Source organism: Panthera leo, chromosome B3, assembly GCF_018350215.1.
Source record: "Panthera leo isolate Ple1 chromosome B3, P.leo_Ple1_pat1.1, whole genome shotgun sequence".
Lineage (NCBI taxonomy): Eukaryota > Metazoa > Chordata > Mammalia > Carnivora > Felidae > Panthera > Panthera leo.
In genome coordinates, this window is record NC_056684.1 from 80,209,632 (window position 1) to 80,224,429 (window position 14,798).

General features: G+C 34.8%; 1 protein-coding gene across 1 annotated transcript in view; it reads left to right on the plus strand.

Moving 5' to 3' along the window:
* SCFD1 (sec1 family domain containing 1) overlaps positions 1-14,798 on the plus strand; it is a 114,949-nt gene that overhangs the window by 87,063 nt on the left and 13,088 nt on the right. The window contains exons 20-23 of the mRNA XM_042942902.1: positions 5,747-5,800; positions 10,178-10,230; positions 12,694-12,727; positions 14,279-14,344. Of these exons, the coding sequence (XP_042798836.1) occupies positions 5,747-5,800; positions 10,178-10,230; positions 12,694-12,727; positions 14,279-14,344 (207 nt within the window). The remainder of the gene's footprint in view (positions 1-5,746; positions 5,801-10,177; positions 10,231-12,693; positions 12,728-14,278; positions 14,345-14,798) is intronic.

Genomic DNA, 14,798 nt, shown 5'->3' on the forward strand with positions numbered 1-14,798 from the left:
TTTTATATTTTGAAGTAAAAAGAAAAGTCATACTAAAAAATATTTAGGGGTGTCTGGGTGGCTCATTTGGTTAAGTGTCCAACTCTTGGTCTAAGCTCCGGTCTTGATCTCAAAAGTTGTGAGCCTAAGCCCCACGATGGGCTCCACACTAGGTGTGGAACCTACTTTAAAAAAAAAAAAAAAAATGGCACTTGCATGGCTCAGTTGGTTAAGTGCACATTACTCTTGATTTCAGCTCAGGTCATGATCTCACAGTTCATGAGTTCGAGTCCCACGCTGGGCTCTGTGCTGACAGTGCAGAGCTTGCTTGGGATTTTCTCTCTCCCTCTCTCTGCACTTCCCCTGTTCTCTCTCGCTCACTTTCTCTCTCAAAATAAATAAACATTTTTGAAAATAAGAAAAAAACAGTCTAATACAATCATTTGTTATTGTTTCAAAAAAAAAAAAAAAAGAGTATTCTGATGGATATATACCTAATATTTAAATGTTAGTTTTTTTCTGGGTATTTGTCTCTGATTACTTCTATCTGATAAATTCCTATAGTTGAATTATAGAATCAAAAGGGTGAACATTTCTAATTGTTTTTAGTAAATAATACCAAGTGGCCCTCCAGAAAAGGTACACCGACTAGCATTGACTTACAGTGCTAGTTTCTCTACATCCTTCCCAGACCTTGGTGCATACATGTATGTGTGTATATGTGTGCAGTCTTTTTCAGTTGAATAATTAAAAAAGAGTCTATTGTTCTAGAAATGTTTAAACTAATAGAAATCCATTTTAAAAGTTACATTGCCCTAATGTTCTAAAATTTAGCAGTACTGCAATGGGAGATCTGGGGCAGTTTGGGAACTAAGAGGAAAGATGACCAGAGAAGAGACTGCTAGAGATGAATTCTGCCACTTTGATACTTGCAAAGTTTTGAGTACTTTATGACTCTTAAAATCTCTATTATTTTACATTTTTTAATCTGAGTAAATGTTTTAAGTTATAAATAAAAAGAATACGATGTCTCATGTGCAGTTTTCTATGTTGCCTTTAAGAGCTTTTTATGCTTCGTTTCTTGGGCAACATAAGTTTTCTGCATCAAATGGTTTTATACCATTTGAATGATATTCACAGATTTGGAATTTATTTGTGCGAGGATAATTGTACAAGAATGTGATGAATAATATAGCACAAAGTTGCATAATTTAGAAGTTTTCTATTTCACTTTGGATTGTTTGCTAAAATAATCACTCTTTTCAAATGAATTAACAAATAAATTGCAAGCAGTGGAAACCAGTAGGTTAAAAAAAGTTAAAAGGTGTATCATCTAACTCCAGTGTGTGGCCCTTAAGTTTGTGATTTGAATGAGAAAACTCAACAATAAATGTTTGAAATAGGGAAATTTTAACATTAACTGGATATTACTGTATTAAGAAATTATTATTTTAGTTGTGCTAGTAGTGTTATAGTTTTTTATGAGTTGTTATATTTTGAAAATATATACTGAAATATTGATGACTGAAATGATTTTTTATTGAGGACTTATTTTAAAACAACCTAGGAAAGTGGGGAATAGGTGAGAGTAGACAGGATTTGCCATGAGTTGATCATTGTTGAAACTGAGTGATAGAGGACTGGATGTGTTTTATTGGGTCCATGTGATCTTATTTTCTTGATTTCATTGCCATTAGCATACTGTGATTATGGAAAAAACACCCCTTTATATTTTATTATTTCCTCATCTGTAAGATGTGGATGTTGGATTCATCCATAGATCCCTTTCTGGTATATAATTTTAAAATTTTGGAAATAGATGATCCATCTTATACCCCCTCCCTTTTCCTATCTTTACTTCACTGACAACTTTCCATCCCTATATCGTTGATAATTCCTCATTTCCAATGTGTTTCTGGTATCCACACATTTCATCTTATTAGTTACCTGGCTAACATAGTCTTCAAGATAAGCATTCTTGGGGCACCTGGGTGGCTTAGTCAGTTAGGTGTTATGACTCTTGATCTCACCTTAGGTCTTGATCCCAGGGTCATGATTTCAAGCCCTGTGTTGGGCTCGTGTTGGGTGTGAAGCTTACTTGGGGGGGAAAAAAAAAAAGCATGCAAGGAAGTCCACAAACTGGTTTTCATTCACCAGGGTTTTGATAATCAAGACAGGAGCAATTCTTGTCACAATCTCAATGCTGACTTCAGCATCAGATTATCATCCCAAGCCCAAGGCTGTAAAGGGCAAATTAGAAATAGTCACTATAGACCAGCTGGCAGTATAGAGTAAGTGGCTAATTCTAGGAGAACTAAAGGGAAAAAAAAATTTTTATAGCTGTTTTAGGTGTAAAGCTGTATTACTTTGCTTGGATTGTTTTTTAACTTCTGTGCACATTCTGTTTCAGTTTGTTTTTAAGCAATTACATCATCAGAGATAAGATTAACATTGTTTTTATTCAGCCTTTTCCAGTGACTAAAATCATAGAACATAACTATGGTCATAAAACCAGTAAGGGTTTTTAGAATCCTTTTTTTTTAATTTATTTTTTATTTTTTTCTCCAAATAAAATTTCTAGTTCATGTATCTAAATTTGAGGATTTTAGAAATAGTGATACTTACTGTAGGATATTCATGTTTATGAGACTTTTATCTCTCAAATCTATGTCTATAGTAAGGCTTGCTGCTAATAAAGATTTAATGCTAACCCACATGATAATGTTTTACATTTTATTTCTAAAACAGTTCCCAAAAACACTGAAAAATGTTTGGGAATATTTTGTTTGCTTTTGTTTGTTTGTTTTTAATGTTTATTTTGAGACAAAGAGAGCATGAGCGGGGAAGGGGCAGAGAGCGAGGGAGACACAGAATCCGAAGCAGGCTCCAGGCTCTGAGCTGTCAGCACAGAGCCTGATGTGGGGCTCGAACTCAGGAGCTGTGAGATCATGACCTGAGCTGAAGTCGGACGCTTAACTGACTAAGCCACACAGGCTCCCCTATGCTTGGGAATTTTTTAAACAGTTAATGAGTTTTTTATTTGATTATATTTCATTTATATCTTTTATTGAGCTACAGAAAATTTTTGTGTTTCTAAAGATGAGTAAGGTAACATTTGTTGAACAAAGAAAATTGTATGGTTTCCTTCTGATGTTTATTCTTTGCTGTAAGCTGCCACAGGTCAGTTTGTTTTCAGTCAGTAAAAGTTGGTTAGTCTTGTATATAAATTATTAGTAATATAAAATTGATTTTTTAAATGATTAACTCAATTCAAGCCTTCACTTAGGCAAAGAACAAAACCTGGATATCTCATAGTTGGTGACAAAGAACTCAGAAGTTTTACTGTTTCTTATGCCTTTCCTTTATCATTCTCTACACTTGAAGTTTTCCTTAATCACTGACAGTATGTGAATATCCTATGGTGCAGCAGTGGTAAATGATTCTTTGGGTGTTATGTGGTTGTAAAGACCAGACAAAAACAACTGTCCCTGGGCTCATGAACTTCTAAAGTATTCTGCTAGAAAGAAATTTTTCTTACGTTATTTAATGACCTGTTGACTGGCAGGTTTGTAGGTATTGCAGAGCTATAAAATACAAACCAAAATTTAGTTGTACCTTTTAGAAAAATCTCATTTTTATACTGCAGGAGGATTTATCATGAGATACTGATAGAAATACTCAAAAATTTCCAAGTATTTTCAAAAATATAGTAGTATGACTCTTATGACTTTAGTCATTACATAACATCTTTCCTGAATTTGTCTCCATTGTACAGATCTAGTAATGCAATTCAGGGAGCTCAGTGGAGAGTTGTATGCAAGTTAAGAAGTTGGTATAAAATTAATTTAGTAAAATCTTAAAATTTTAATGTATTCTTGCTCCAGGTGTTTTTAAAAAATTATTCCCTCCTGTTATTTTGCAAAGCACTTCATCATCTTTTGTTATTGTTAACTGTAGTTAAATATATAAGGGTAGTTTTTTCTTTTGGATAAAGCGTTTTTATAGATTTAAATCTGCTCCCAGTCATTCTTCAGAGATTGTCATGGCTTAGACTTATTCCTGCATGAATAAGCTCAATTGTATTTGAAACAAAACTTAAAAGGTAAAATTTTGAGCTGCCTTGTTTTTTTTTTAATTCTAAATTATAGAATTCAGGAAGTACATTTAGTTAGATTGAACCTTTGGTGTTTTGTTTATATTAAAAAGTTTCTGGCCAACACAAATAGGGAATAATGAAATAGCTTTAATTTTACTTGGTAAAATCATCTTAAAAGGTTTTTACTTGCTAATATAGAGAAAGAAAAAAGAAATGCAAATTTTCTGTCTGGGCAAAGCAGCATTTTCCATAGTGATAATCCATTTTAGCAACAAAATATTTTATGTCCTAAAGAAAGCAAAACTTTTGTAAAATAGTAATGTGTTTGTTATCTACATTTAAATAATCAGATTTAATGTTGCCTTTGTTGTATGAAGTCTCTAAGATACAAAATATTCTTTACAGAACATCCTGTACAGTTCACAAAGGAAATGGGTTCAAAGTGGGCAGAATATCATCCCAGTGGGAATGCAGTTTGAACAGACATAATAGTCACTTAGTAAATTTTCTGTATTCCATGTGTTGTTATGTTAAAATAATGATAAAAATCATCAGATTGAAATGGAACAATACTATTTCGTATCCCAAGGCATGTAAGCATGTCAAGAGGCAATCTTCTGCCAATATCAGTGTTAAACATTCATGTTCAACGTGAAATTTACTCTGTAAGAAGACAATGAAGTATGTCATTGGAAATTTGGAGTTTATCCTAGGCAAAACAAAAATGGTCAATAAAATTTGTGTGTATCCATTTCCCCATTTTTGGAAGAGCACAAGTATTTTTTTGGCTTAGAAGAATATAAATTTTTTTCTAATGTTTATTTTTGAGAGAGAGTGAGTATGAATCAGGGAGGGGCAGAGAGAGGGAGACACAGAATCTGAAGCAGGCTCCAGGCTCTGAGCTGTCAGCACAGAGTGTGACGTGGGGCTCGAACTCGTGAACCACAAGATCATGACCTGAGCCGGAGTCGGATGCTCATCCAACTGGGCCACCCAGGCGCCCCACTGGCTTAAAAGAATATACATTAGAAATGAGAGACTCTGAGTTTCTTCAAACTTTGTTACTCTTCTTATTCTTTTTTTTTTTTAATGTTTATTTTGAGAAAAAGAGAGCGTGAGTGGGGGAAGGGGCAGAGAGAGAGGGAGACGGAGGATCCAAAGTGGGCTCTGTGCTGACAACAGAGAGCTAGATGTGGGGCTCAAACTCATGTACCAAGAGATCATGACCTGAGCCAAAGTAAACCGCTCAACCAGTTGAGCCACCCAGATGCTCCTAAGTTACTCTGTTGAAAGAAACTCTTACTTACTATCTGCAGAAAAGAAATGGGGGGGAAAATGGGATTCTTACTTTATCAGAAGATTGCAATTACTAGTATTAAAAAACAAACATCCAACAAAGTGAAAAGCCCAAACGTGTTTATACTGAAACCTGGTTACACTTTCACATTAAAAGGACCTTTTGATTTAGAATTACATATTTTTTTTCCTAGAAACTTCAGTAGTGCCAAGGATATTTACATCTATGACACCATTCACTGAATTCTTAATTTTAGAATATGTTTAATCAAAAAGTAAGCATAGTTAAATGTGAAATGGTTTGGTTGTTTTGTTAATAGAGAACAATTTTGATTATTTTTCTAATATTTAACAAAATATTTATGTTTTCTACAGAATCTACCTGTTACTCGTATTTTAGACAATCTCATGGAGATGAAGTCAAATCCTGTGAGTAGCGTATAATATTGTACTTGTAAATTCGTGAATGTATCAAACTCAGTTTATGAAAGATAATAAAATCTGAGTTCGTTGTGCACTTAATCACAGCAGACTACATGAGGGAAAAAAAGAGTCCATGTTCTCCAAGAGCCTGTTTTTAGTCATTATCACAGGTAATGAGAATTGGTTTTCTCAGCTGCTGTAACTATTCTGGCCAGCTCTCATCCAAATTAAATGTAGATTATATTCTTCATGTATAATTAAATGTAGATAAAATATATCCTAAGGAGCAAGTTTCTGTAAATGACAACTAGTGAGCATCAATTGATGTAGTATAAAGAGTACCCGAGCAATTTAACTTTATAAAATTAAATTAGGAGAGAAGTGAAATTTTTAAGTGCATGTGTTCAGATAGCACTAAATTCTTTTGGGCTGAAAAGTAAATTGAGAGAGATAAATTGTTGGATAGATAGACCGATAAATATTCTTAGCATTTACTGGGTTTCCAAGCTAAAAGAATGTGAAAATCATCACAATCTGTTTCATAAAACAGCCCATCCTGTTTCTATGGCAGCTAGAATGCAGTTGTCACAAGAGTCTAGAATCAAGAAAGGCAGCATCAAAACCCTAGTTTGGATTGATCTGGATCTCTGTATAGACTTGGCAGCAAGGCTTAGGATCCCGTGCTAAGAATGAGCAGAATCTTCAGATCAATGTGTCACTTTTTGTAATTGTTAAAACATGGTTATAATATCAAAGGGAATTAACAAAAACTTACTTAAAAATCTGCCCATGTGGAAACAAAGAGTGTAATAAAAACATCCCCCAAAGGGGTAACTACAATTATGAAAGTAATGAGAGAATAATTGTCTATAATGTTAAGATATAAGGGATTGGATTCTTCCATCTAGGAGTTGATACAGAGAAAATGGTATACAATGTAGTAACAATAGACTTTGTTAAAACATCCTAGAATATATGAAGTAATAACAATTCTTGAAAAGCCTGAAAGCCTGAAAGAAGTATATACTTAAAACTAGTTATCTTAGAGAACAGTAAGTCATAATAAGCTATAAATATGTGAGAGATATTATCCCAAACACTAAAGATTAAAAATACGAATAAATGCAGAATTTTAGGCAGATGCCAAATCTATAAGGGGTTAAGGAAGTTAAGTTTAAGATACTTTGTTGCATGACCCTAATCTTGAAGTTGAGATGATAAATAATGATGATAATAAAGATAATAGCTAATATTGCACCCTTTTATGTGCCAGGAACCATTCAAAACATTTTTCACATTTCATTGAATTCTTAATAGAACCTTCTAAGAAAATACTATTATTTTCATTTTATAGATGAAACTGGCACAATAAAATTAATTAACTTGCCCAAGGACACAAAGTTAATAAATGGCAGAGCTAAGCAGGCCACATTTTTCACCACTATGATATATTGATTAGGGCAAAGAAACATGCCTTTGATGGAATCACAGAGGTTTAGAGTTTAAGGAAACATTAGAAGTAATTTGAACAATTAGAAGTAATTAGTAATTTGAACAATTAAGGGAGAGGAAACCTTTAGAGATGTTAAGTGACTTATCCCAAGTCACACCATTTTTAATAGCAGAATTGGAACCAAAAGCCCGCTATTCCTGTATTTCTGCCTGCTACTCTTTCTCATATACACATGCTTTCCACAATATTCTGTCATAGATACACGGATAGCTAAATTTGGGGTCTTATTCTAATGTTCCTCTACGTTGCGTAAGTTCCTTTATTAGTTCTTTTGACTTTCACTGTATAACTGAAGGCACATTACTACAGACACATTTTTTAATTAGAAAAAGTAGATTTTTTTCTGCTTTGAACGCATCTGTTCATCCATCTGCTAGATGAGACAGCTGCCTGTACTTTCTCTTCTCCTTTTCCTGTTCCCAGATAGACAACTTGATTTGGAGCATTGAAGATAGTTTAGCAAAATACCAAAGAGATTAGCAAAGTGTACTGTGTTAGACTTAGCTAGTAGTAATCTTGAATGTATCTTATCTCAAAGGCTTGAAAATGCTATAACCTAATTCTAGATGAATTCTTTTTTTTTCTTCAAGTTTTTATTTAAATTCAAGTTAGTTAATACAGTGTAGTATTGGTTTCAGGAGTAGAATTTAGTGATTCATCACTTACATATAACATCCAGGGCTCATCACAAGTGCCCTTCTTTTTTTTTACTTAAAAAAAATTTTTTTTTAATGTTTATTTCTTTTTGAGAGACAGAGACAGTGTGAGCAGGGGAGGGGCAGAGAGAGGGAGGCACAGAATCTGAAGAAGTCTCCAGGCTCTGAGCTGTTAGCACAGAGCCTGAGGCAGGGCCTGAACTCTCGAACCATGAGATCATGACCTGAGCCAAAGTCAGACACTTAACTGAGCCACTCAGGAACCCCCACAAGTGCCCTTCTTAATGCCCATCACCCATTCAGCCTATCCCCCGCCCACCTCCCCCCCCCACCATCAACCCTCAGTTTGTTCTCCATAGTTAAGAGTCTCTTATGGTTTGCCTCCCTCTCTGGTTTTATATTATTTAATTTTTCCTTCCCTTCCCCTGTGTTCATCTGTTTTGTTTCTTACATTCCACATATAAGTAGAGTCATATGGTAGATGCATTCTAATCCCTTACTAAGTGTTCTCCTTTGATTGTTTTGACTGGATAAATTGAAAAAAGGGATTAAGACAGTATCACATAGTTTTCATCTTGTAAATCTGGCTGGCAGTGGCTTTCTGGAGCTAAGTGTTAAAGAATTCTGATGCAGTTTTTGAGTTCACTGGAAGTTCTGTAATTGGTTAAACCCTGTCCACCACTGAGTACAGGAATAGGTGGTGGCAATACATGCAGAGTTTATCACTGATCAGGTTGGGGTAGGGCCATCCACACTCCAGAAAAGAACAAATTCCTCTGGCTGACTGTGCTATGGAAGGAGAGAGAGGCAGAGATTAGGAAGTGATTACAGTGGCATCTGGGTAGCTCAGTCATTTGAGCATTCCACCCCTGCTTTCAGCTCAGATCATCATCCTGGGGTCGTGGGATCAAGCACCACACTGGGCTCAGCACTGAGTATGCAGCCTTCTTACGATTCTCTCTCTCTCTCTCTCTCTCTCTCTCTCCCTCTCTCCCTCTCCCTCCCTCCCTCCCTCCCTCCCTCCCTCCCTCCTTCTCTCTCCCCCTCCCTCTCCCCCTCTCTCTCCCTCCCTCTCTCTCCCTCCCTCCCTCCCTCTGCTCCTTTCCCAGGCTCTCTCACTCTGTCTCTAAAATAAAATTTGAAAAAAGGAAATGATAGTTACAAGCAGTAAAACAATACTTCTCAGCTCCTTTAATATCAAGAAGCTAGTTTCTCCACAGTCCTTTATCTACAACTTCTGAAATCTACAAAGTGCTGAAAATTGGAAAGATGTTGTATAACTCACTTGGTGGCAAAACCTAATTTTAATTCAAGTTGAGGCTTGAATTTATCCTACTTTATGTTAATATTCATATACTTAGCTATAGAATATCAATGTGGTAGATGATGGGGTGGTACCCGCTGGGAATGTTACATACACAGTTTATGCATTATATTAGCTATCTAAAACTTTTTAAATTCAAAATTCCAGAATACATCTAACTTTAAATGTTTCAAATAAGATTATGAACCTGTTTTGGCTCATCTGTATATTCAGTAAAATCAGGGCTAAATAATAAAACTCTAAAATAGAAAACAAGACAAAATAATTACTTGGTTTATAAAATGGTAAATTTTCAAGAAATAGTATAGTAGTATAGTATAGTAGTTAGAAGCTTGGGAATTGAAGCTAGACTTCCTGGGTTCAGAGTCTGGAGTTCCCTTACTTACTAGTCGTATGATCTTAGGAAAGTTCTATAATTTCTCTGTACCCCATGTTGCCCATCTGAAAAAAAAGAGATAAGAGTAACTACCTCACAGATGTTGTGGGGTTTAAGTGAGTAATTTCATCTAAAGCACTTAGAATAATGTTGGGGCACCTGGGTGGCTCAGTTGGTTAAGCGTCCGACTTTGGCTCAGGTCATGATCTCATGGCTCACAGATTCGAGCCTCACATTGGGCTTTGTGCTGACAGCTTGGAGCCTGGAGCCTACTTTGGATTCTATGTCTCCCTCTCTCTCTCTCTGCCCCTCCAACCCCCCCTCAAAAATAAAAATAAACATTTAAAAAATAATAAAGCATTTAGGATAATGTTTAACATGTAGTAAGTGTTCAGTTGGTGGTGGTGGCATACATTTAATTAATCTACCATATTAAAAGCTTAATGAAATAAAATACTCAAAGCCAAACCGTAACTCTAAAGAGAAATCAAGTTCTGTTTGCTTTTTTTAATAGGAAACTGATGACTATAGATATTTTGATCCCAAAATGCTACGGGGCAATGACAGGTAAGCAGCTCTTGACTTGTGTAATTTGTTTATAGGTTTCCCCACCCCACCGAGAATGGAAAAATTGATTTTTTGTTACAAATCAATAATTGCTTATTAAATATTCAAACTATATAGAAAACTGGTAAGTGAACAGTATGTATAATCTCATTACCTAGAGATAATCATTGCTAATTGTACTTAACATTTTGGTTCTTTTCCTTTCAAGTATATACACTCACACACCAAAAACATACATTATATTTTAGTTGTTTTGGTTTTTCTTAATGACGAGATGGCAGTATTACAAAGTGTGTGGGAAGGGGAATATGAATAGTATGTTTTTAAATGAATATTCTTACTGAACCGAAGCAAAGGTGGGAACTTTATGTTGAATACCCAGTTGTTGGATTTTTTTGTTTTGTTTTTTATATGGTCCATAAAATCCAGGCCCTATGGATTGTTATAAATATTTTATGGCAATGAAATACTCCACAAGTAATTTCTCTTATTTTGTAACAAACTTGGTATGGAAAGTACTTGTTTACTTCATTATGGATATTATTTTTCAAGGTTTAATTCATGGTAGTTTGAAAAATAGCCTACAAGACATAGAGAAAGAATAGAATTAGGAGAAGAAAAAACCTTCTTAGAATGATCTTTAACACCAAAATTTGGGTGAAACTGGTTTCTTGCCTACATCTTATGTTTGGGATCTTTAGAACTATGTTTCTGCTTTATCCCAAGCTTTTGCATCTTTGTAAGATAGAATTGATAATCTAATCACTAGATAGATGATGATTAGATTGTTTTGGTAACTTAAAAGGTTCTTTCCAGAAATATTCCCAGAGTTGCAAAAGCAGCAGCTAATAACACTGGCAAAAGAATTTAACAAAATAAATTACCAGAGAGAGAGAGAATGAGAAGTGACAGCTAATAGGTATGGGGCTTCTTTTGGAGGTGATAAAAATGTTCTGAAATTAGACAATGGCGAAGATTGTACAATTCTGTAAATAGACTAAAAACCACTGATTTGTACACTTTGAAACGGTAGATTTACAACTCTTTTCCTATCTTGATACTCTCCAGTTCACAGCTTACATTTTAGTCTTCCTTGTATTTGCATATGGCTAACAGGTAGATATGTTTTGCTTCTTAAAAAATTACTGAGAAATACCTTAATTCTCCCTGTAGTTTATGCATAATAATGAGTATTAGCATTGATAAGACAGAGGAATTCAGTTTCATTTTTAATAGATTCAGCCTTCGGAGCTATTCTGTCACAATTAATCTTGGTTATTAATAACTAGTAATACTCTGCTATTTAGGTCTCACCTCCTTATTCCATCCATGTCTACTCTCAGAGGAACTTAAAACACTCCAGAAGGAAGTTAAACACTGATGAGGTGTTTCAATCAGGTGGACTTCTGGCCCTTTTTATGGAATATTCAGACAGGCCATAGAAATGAGGAAAAGATGATAGAGCTGTGGAATCAGCCTTTAAATAATTAAGGAAGGGATAATAGCTCTCTCCTCTTGGTTGACATTTTCAAAAATCTAAGCTCTTTTTATAGCCTGTTTTAGCACTGAAAACGTATATCTGACTCACAAAAGCTTTGAAAAATACCTTTATTATAAGATATCTTAGCACCAAATAAGTTTTTTTAAAACATAAATACAGAAATAGTGCTTAATATATATAATGATACATAGTGGTATACATAAATACAAAGAAATGAGCTACAGCAAAATGGAAATACCTCCTCCCATATCCCCTCTAAATTGTTATCCTTCCCCCACATGTGTTGACATAGTTTTTTCACAAATGTAGATACTGACAAACTATGAAATTATGTTGAGTATCGTAAAATTTTATGTAATTTACCACTAAAATAGGTACTTTATCAACTTACCTTTTACCCAGATTTTATTCCTTATGAGAGCTGCTGCTCAGTGTTGACTTCTCCCTTTCAGTTTTCTCCTAGAATTTTTTTTTTTTATTTATTTTGAGATGGACAGAGAGAATCCCAAATGGGCTGTGCACTGACAGTGGGAATCCCAATGTGAGGCTCAAACTGACGAACCATGAGATCATGACCTGAACCAAAACCAAGAGTCGGTCACTTTACCGACTGAGGCTCCCAGGTGCCCCTAGAATTTTATTTTAAAGCTAACAGATTGCCCTACTCCCTTTTAGATACTGACACATACACTTCTTCTAGCATATTCTTCTGCATTCATTTTAAAGTTAACAGATTGCCCTACCCCCTTTTAGATACTGACACATAGACTTCCAGCATATTCTTCCTCATTCACTATTTGGATACACAAAACTAAGGACAAGCCTCAAAGAAAGCGAAGGAGGAAGGATTGTAAATACATTTGTATATTTAGTGTGTGTGTACATGCATGTATTTCCATATGTCTTTCATCTGTAATGAAAACCTCAGGTGAAATTTTCAGTATCATTTTTCTTTGTTACAGCTCAGTTCCAAGGAACAAAAATCCATTCCAAGAGGTAAGTTCTATATAAAAATTCTCTGCCTCTAAAAAGGAAGGAAGATGACCAGTTTGAACCATTATCTTCATCTTAAACATGGCTTTATTACAGTTACTTTCCGGTAATCTTGATACATCCAATTCTGTGTACCCAAGATTCTTTTTAAAAAATTATTAGTAACTATGTTTTTCTGATGCATAAAACTACTTAAAAGAGTTTAAGCTTAGTAATAACTGACACAGTCAGTGGACATTTGGGCTGTTTCCCATAGTTTGGCTATTGTAGATAATGCTGCTGTAAACATTGGGGTTCATGTATCCCTCTGAATTAGTGTTTTTGTATTCTGTGGGTAAACTCTTAGTGGTGTAATTGCTCAGGGATCATAAGGTAGTTATTTTTTTAACTTTTTGAAGAACCTTTTCCAGACTGGCTGTACCAGTTTACATTCCCACCATGTATGAGGGTTCCCTTTTCTCCACATCCTCACCAATACTTGTTGTTTGTGTCGTTGATTTTAGCCACTCTGACAGGTGTAAAGTGATAGCTCATTGTAGTTTTGATTTGTATTTCCCTGATGATGAGTGATGTGGAACATCTTTCATGTAAGTGTCCATTGACTGATGAATGGATAAAAAAGATGTGAGATAAAGATACATGTGTACACACACACACACTGAAATATTAGCCATTAAAAAGAATGAGATCTTGCCATTTGCAATGACATGGATGGAGCTAGAGATTATTATGCGAGGTGAAATAAGTCAGTCTGAAAAAGACAAATATGATCTGATTTCACTCATATGTGGAATTTAACAAACAAAACAGATGAACACAGGGAAAAGAGGCACAGAGAGGCAAACCAAGCAACAGACTCTAACTATAAAGAACAAACAGATGATTACCAGAGGGGAGGAAGGTGGGGGGATCGGTGAAATAGGTGATGGGGATTAAGGAGAGCACTTGCTGTGATGACCACTGGGTGATGTTTGGAAGTGTTGAATCTCTGTATTGTACACCTGAACTTAATATTACACTGTATGTTAACTGGAATTTAAATAAAAAGTAAAAAAGCTGATACAAAATTAACAATTCACAGAAAAAGGAGTCTAAGACTGTGGTAAAAGTTTTATATGCATAGAACTTGCTTCTAAAATTGAATTCCAAATTTGTGAAGACACTGTGACTGTGCTTTCATTTGAAATACAATAAGCTTCTCAATAAAAATACAGTGAAGAACATATATTGGAGATTATATAAATGCTAATTTTGTTTTTCCTACCTACAGTAAATAACCTCAAATTCTAAAAAGCCTTCTAGAGAAAGCCCTTTAGATTTATTTGCTATTACTTAATTGTATGAAGAATGAAGTCAGTTTTTTTCTATACTTTTTGGAAACACATTTTTTTTTTTAATTGAAGTAGCATCAGGTACTTAGGATGTGACCTTTTGCTAGCTTCTATTTTTTTTACCTAAGTTGTGGAATATGCTCCACACTAAAAGCCATGTTGCTTGAAAGTTAAAATACTGATTTTTTCAACTTACCTGTTTCTTTTTCTGTTTGCATTTTAGGCAATTGTTTTTGTGGTGGGAGGAGGCAACTACATTGAATATCAAAATCTTGTTGACTATATAAAGGTACGTGTTGGCCTTTTAATTCCTTAAGCATTTGGTATTTCACAGTTCCGTGTCTTTAAAATACTAGCATTGTCTGGTGGCTCTTTTGATTCTCAACCCTTTTTCTAGAGGTAGTTTAAAAGTCCTTATATATATGGGAAAATGCCCATATGCTCATTGTTTTCCTATTCCTATCATGTTTCTGGCCTAAAATTGTACTTGATCTGGAAAATAATGTATCTTACTGATGTACTTGGCATCTCTCTATCCTAATTTGACTTTACATGTTTAGAGACTTTAAGTAAGCTCCTCTCCCAAAAAGTCTACCTTAGTGAAATGATTTAGCAAACCCACTTCCCCGAATAGTAAGCACTTTGCCCCCATCCTGTTGACTTAAATCAGCAACACACTTGGAATGTCTGCTTTTTCAGCAAACAGGAGGTAGCAAATTAGCAGAAGAGTGCTAGTCAAAGCC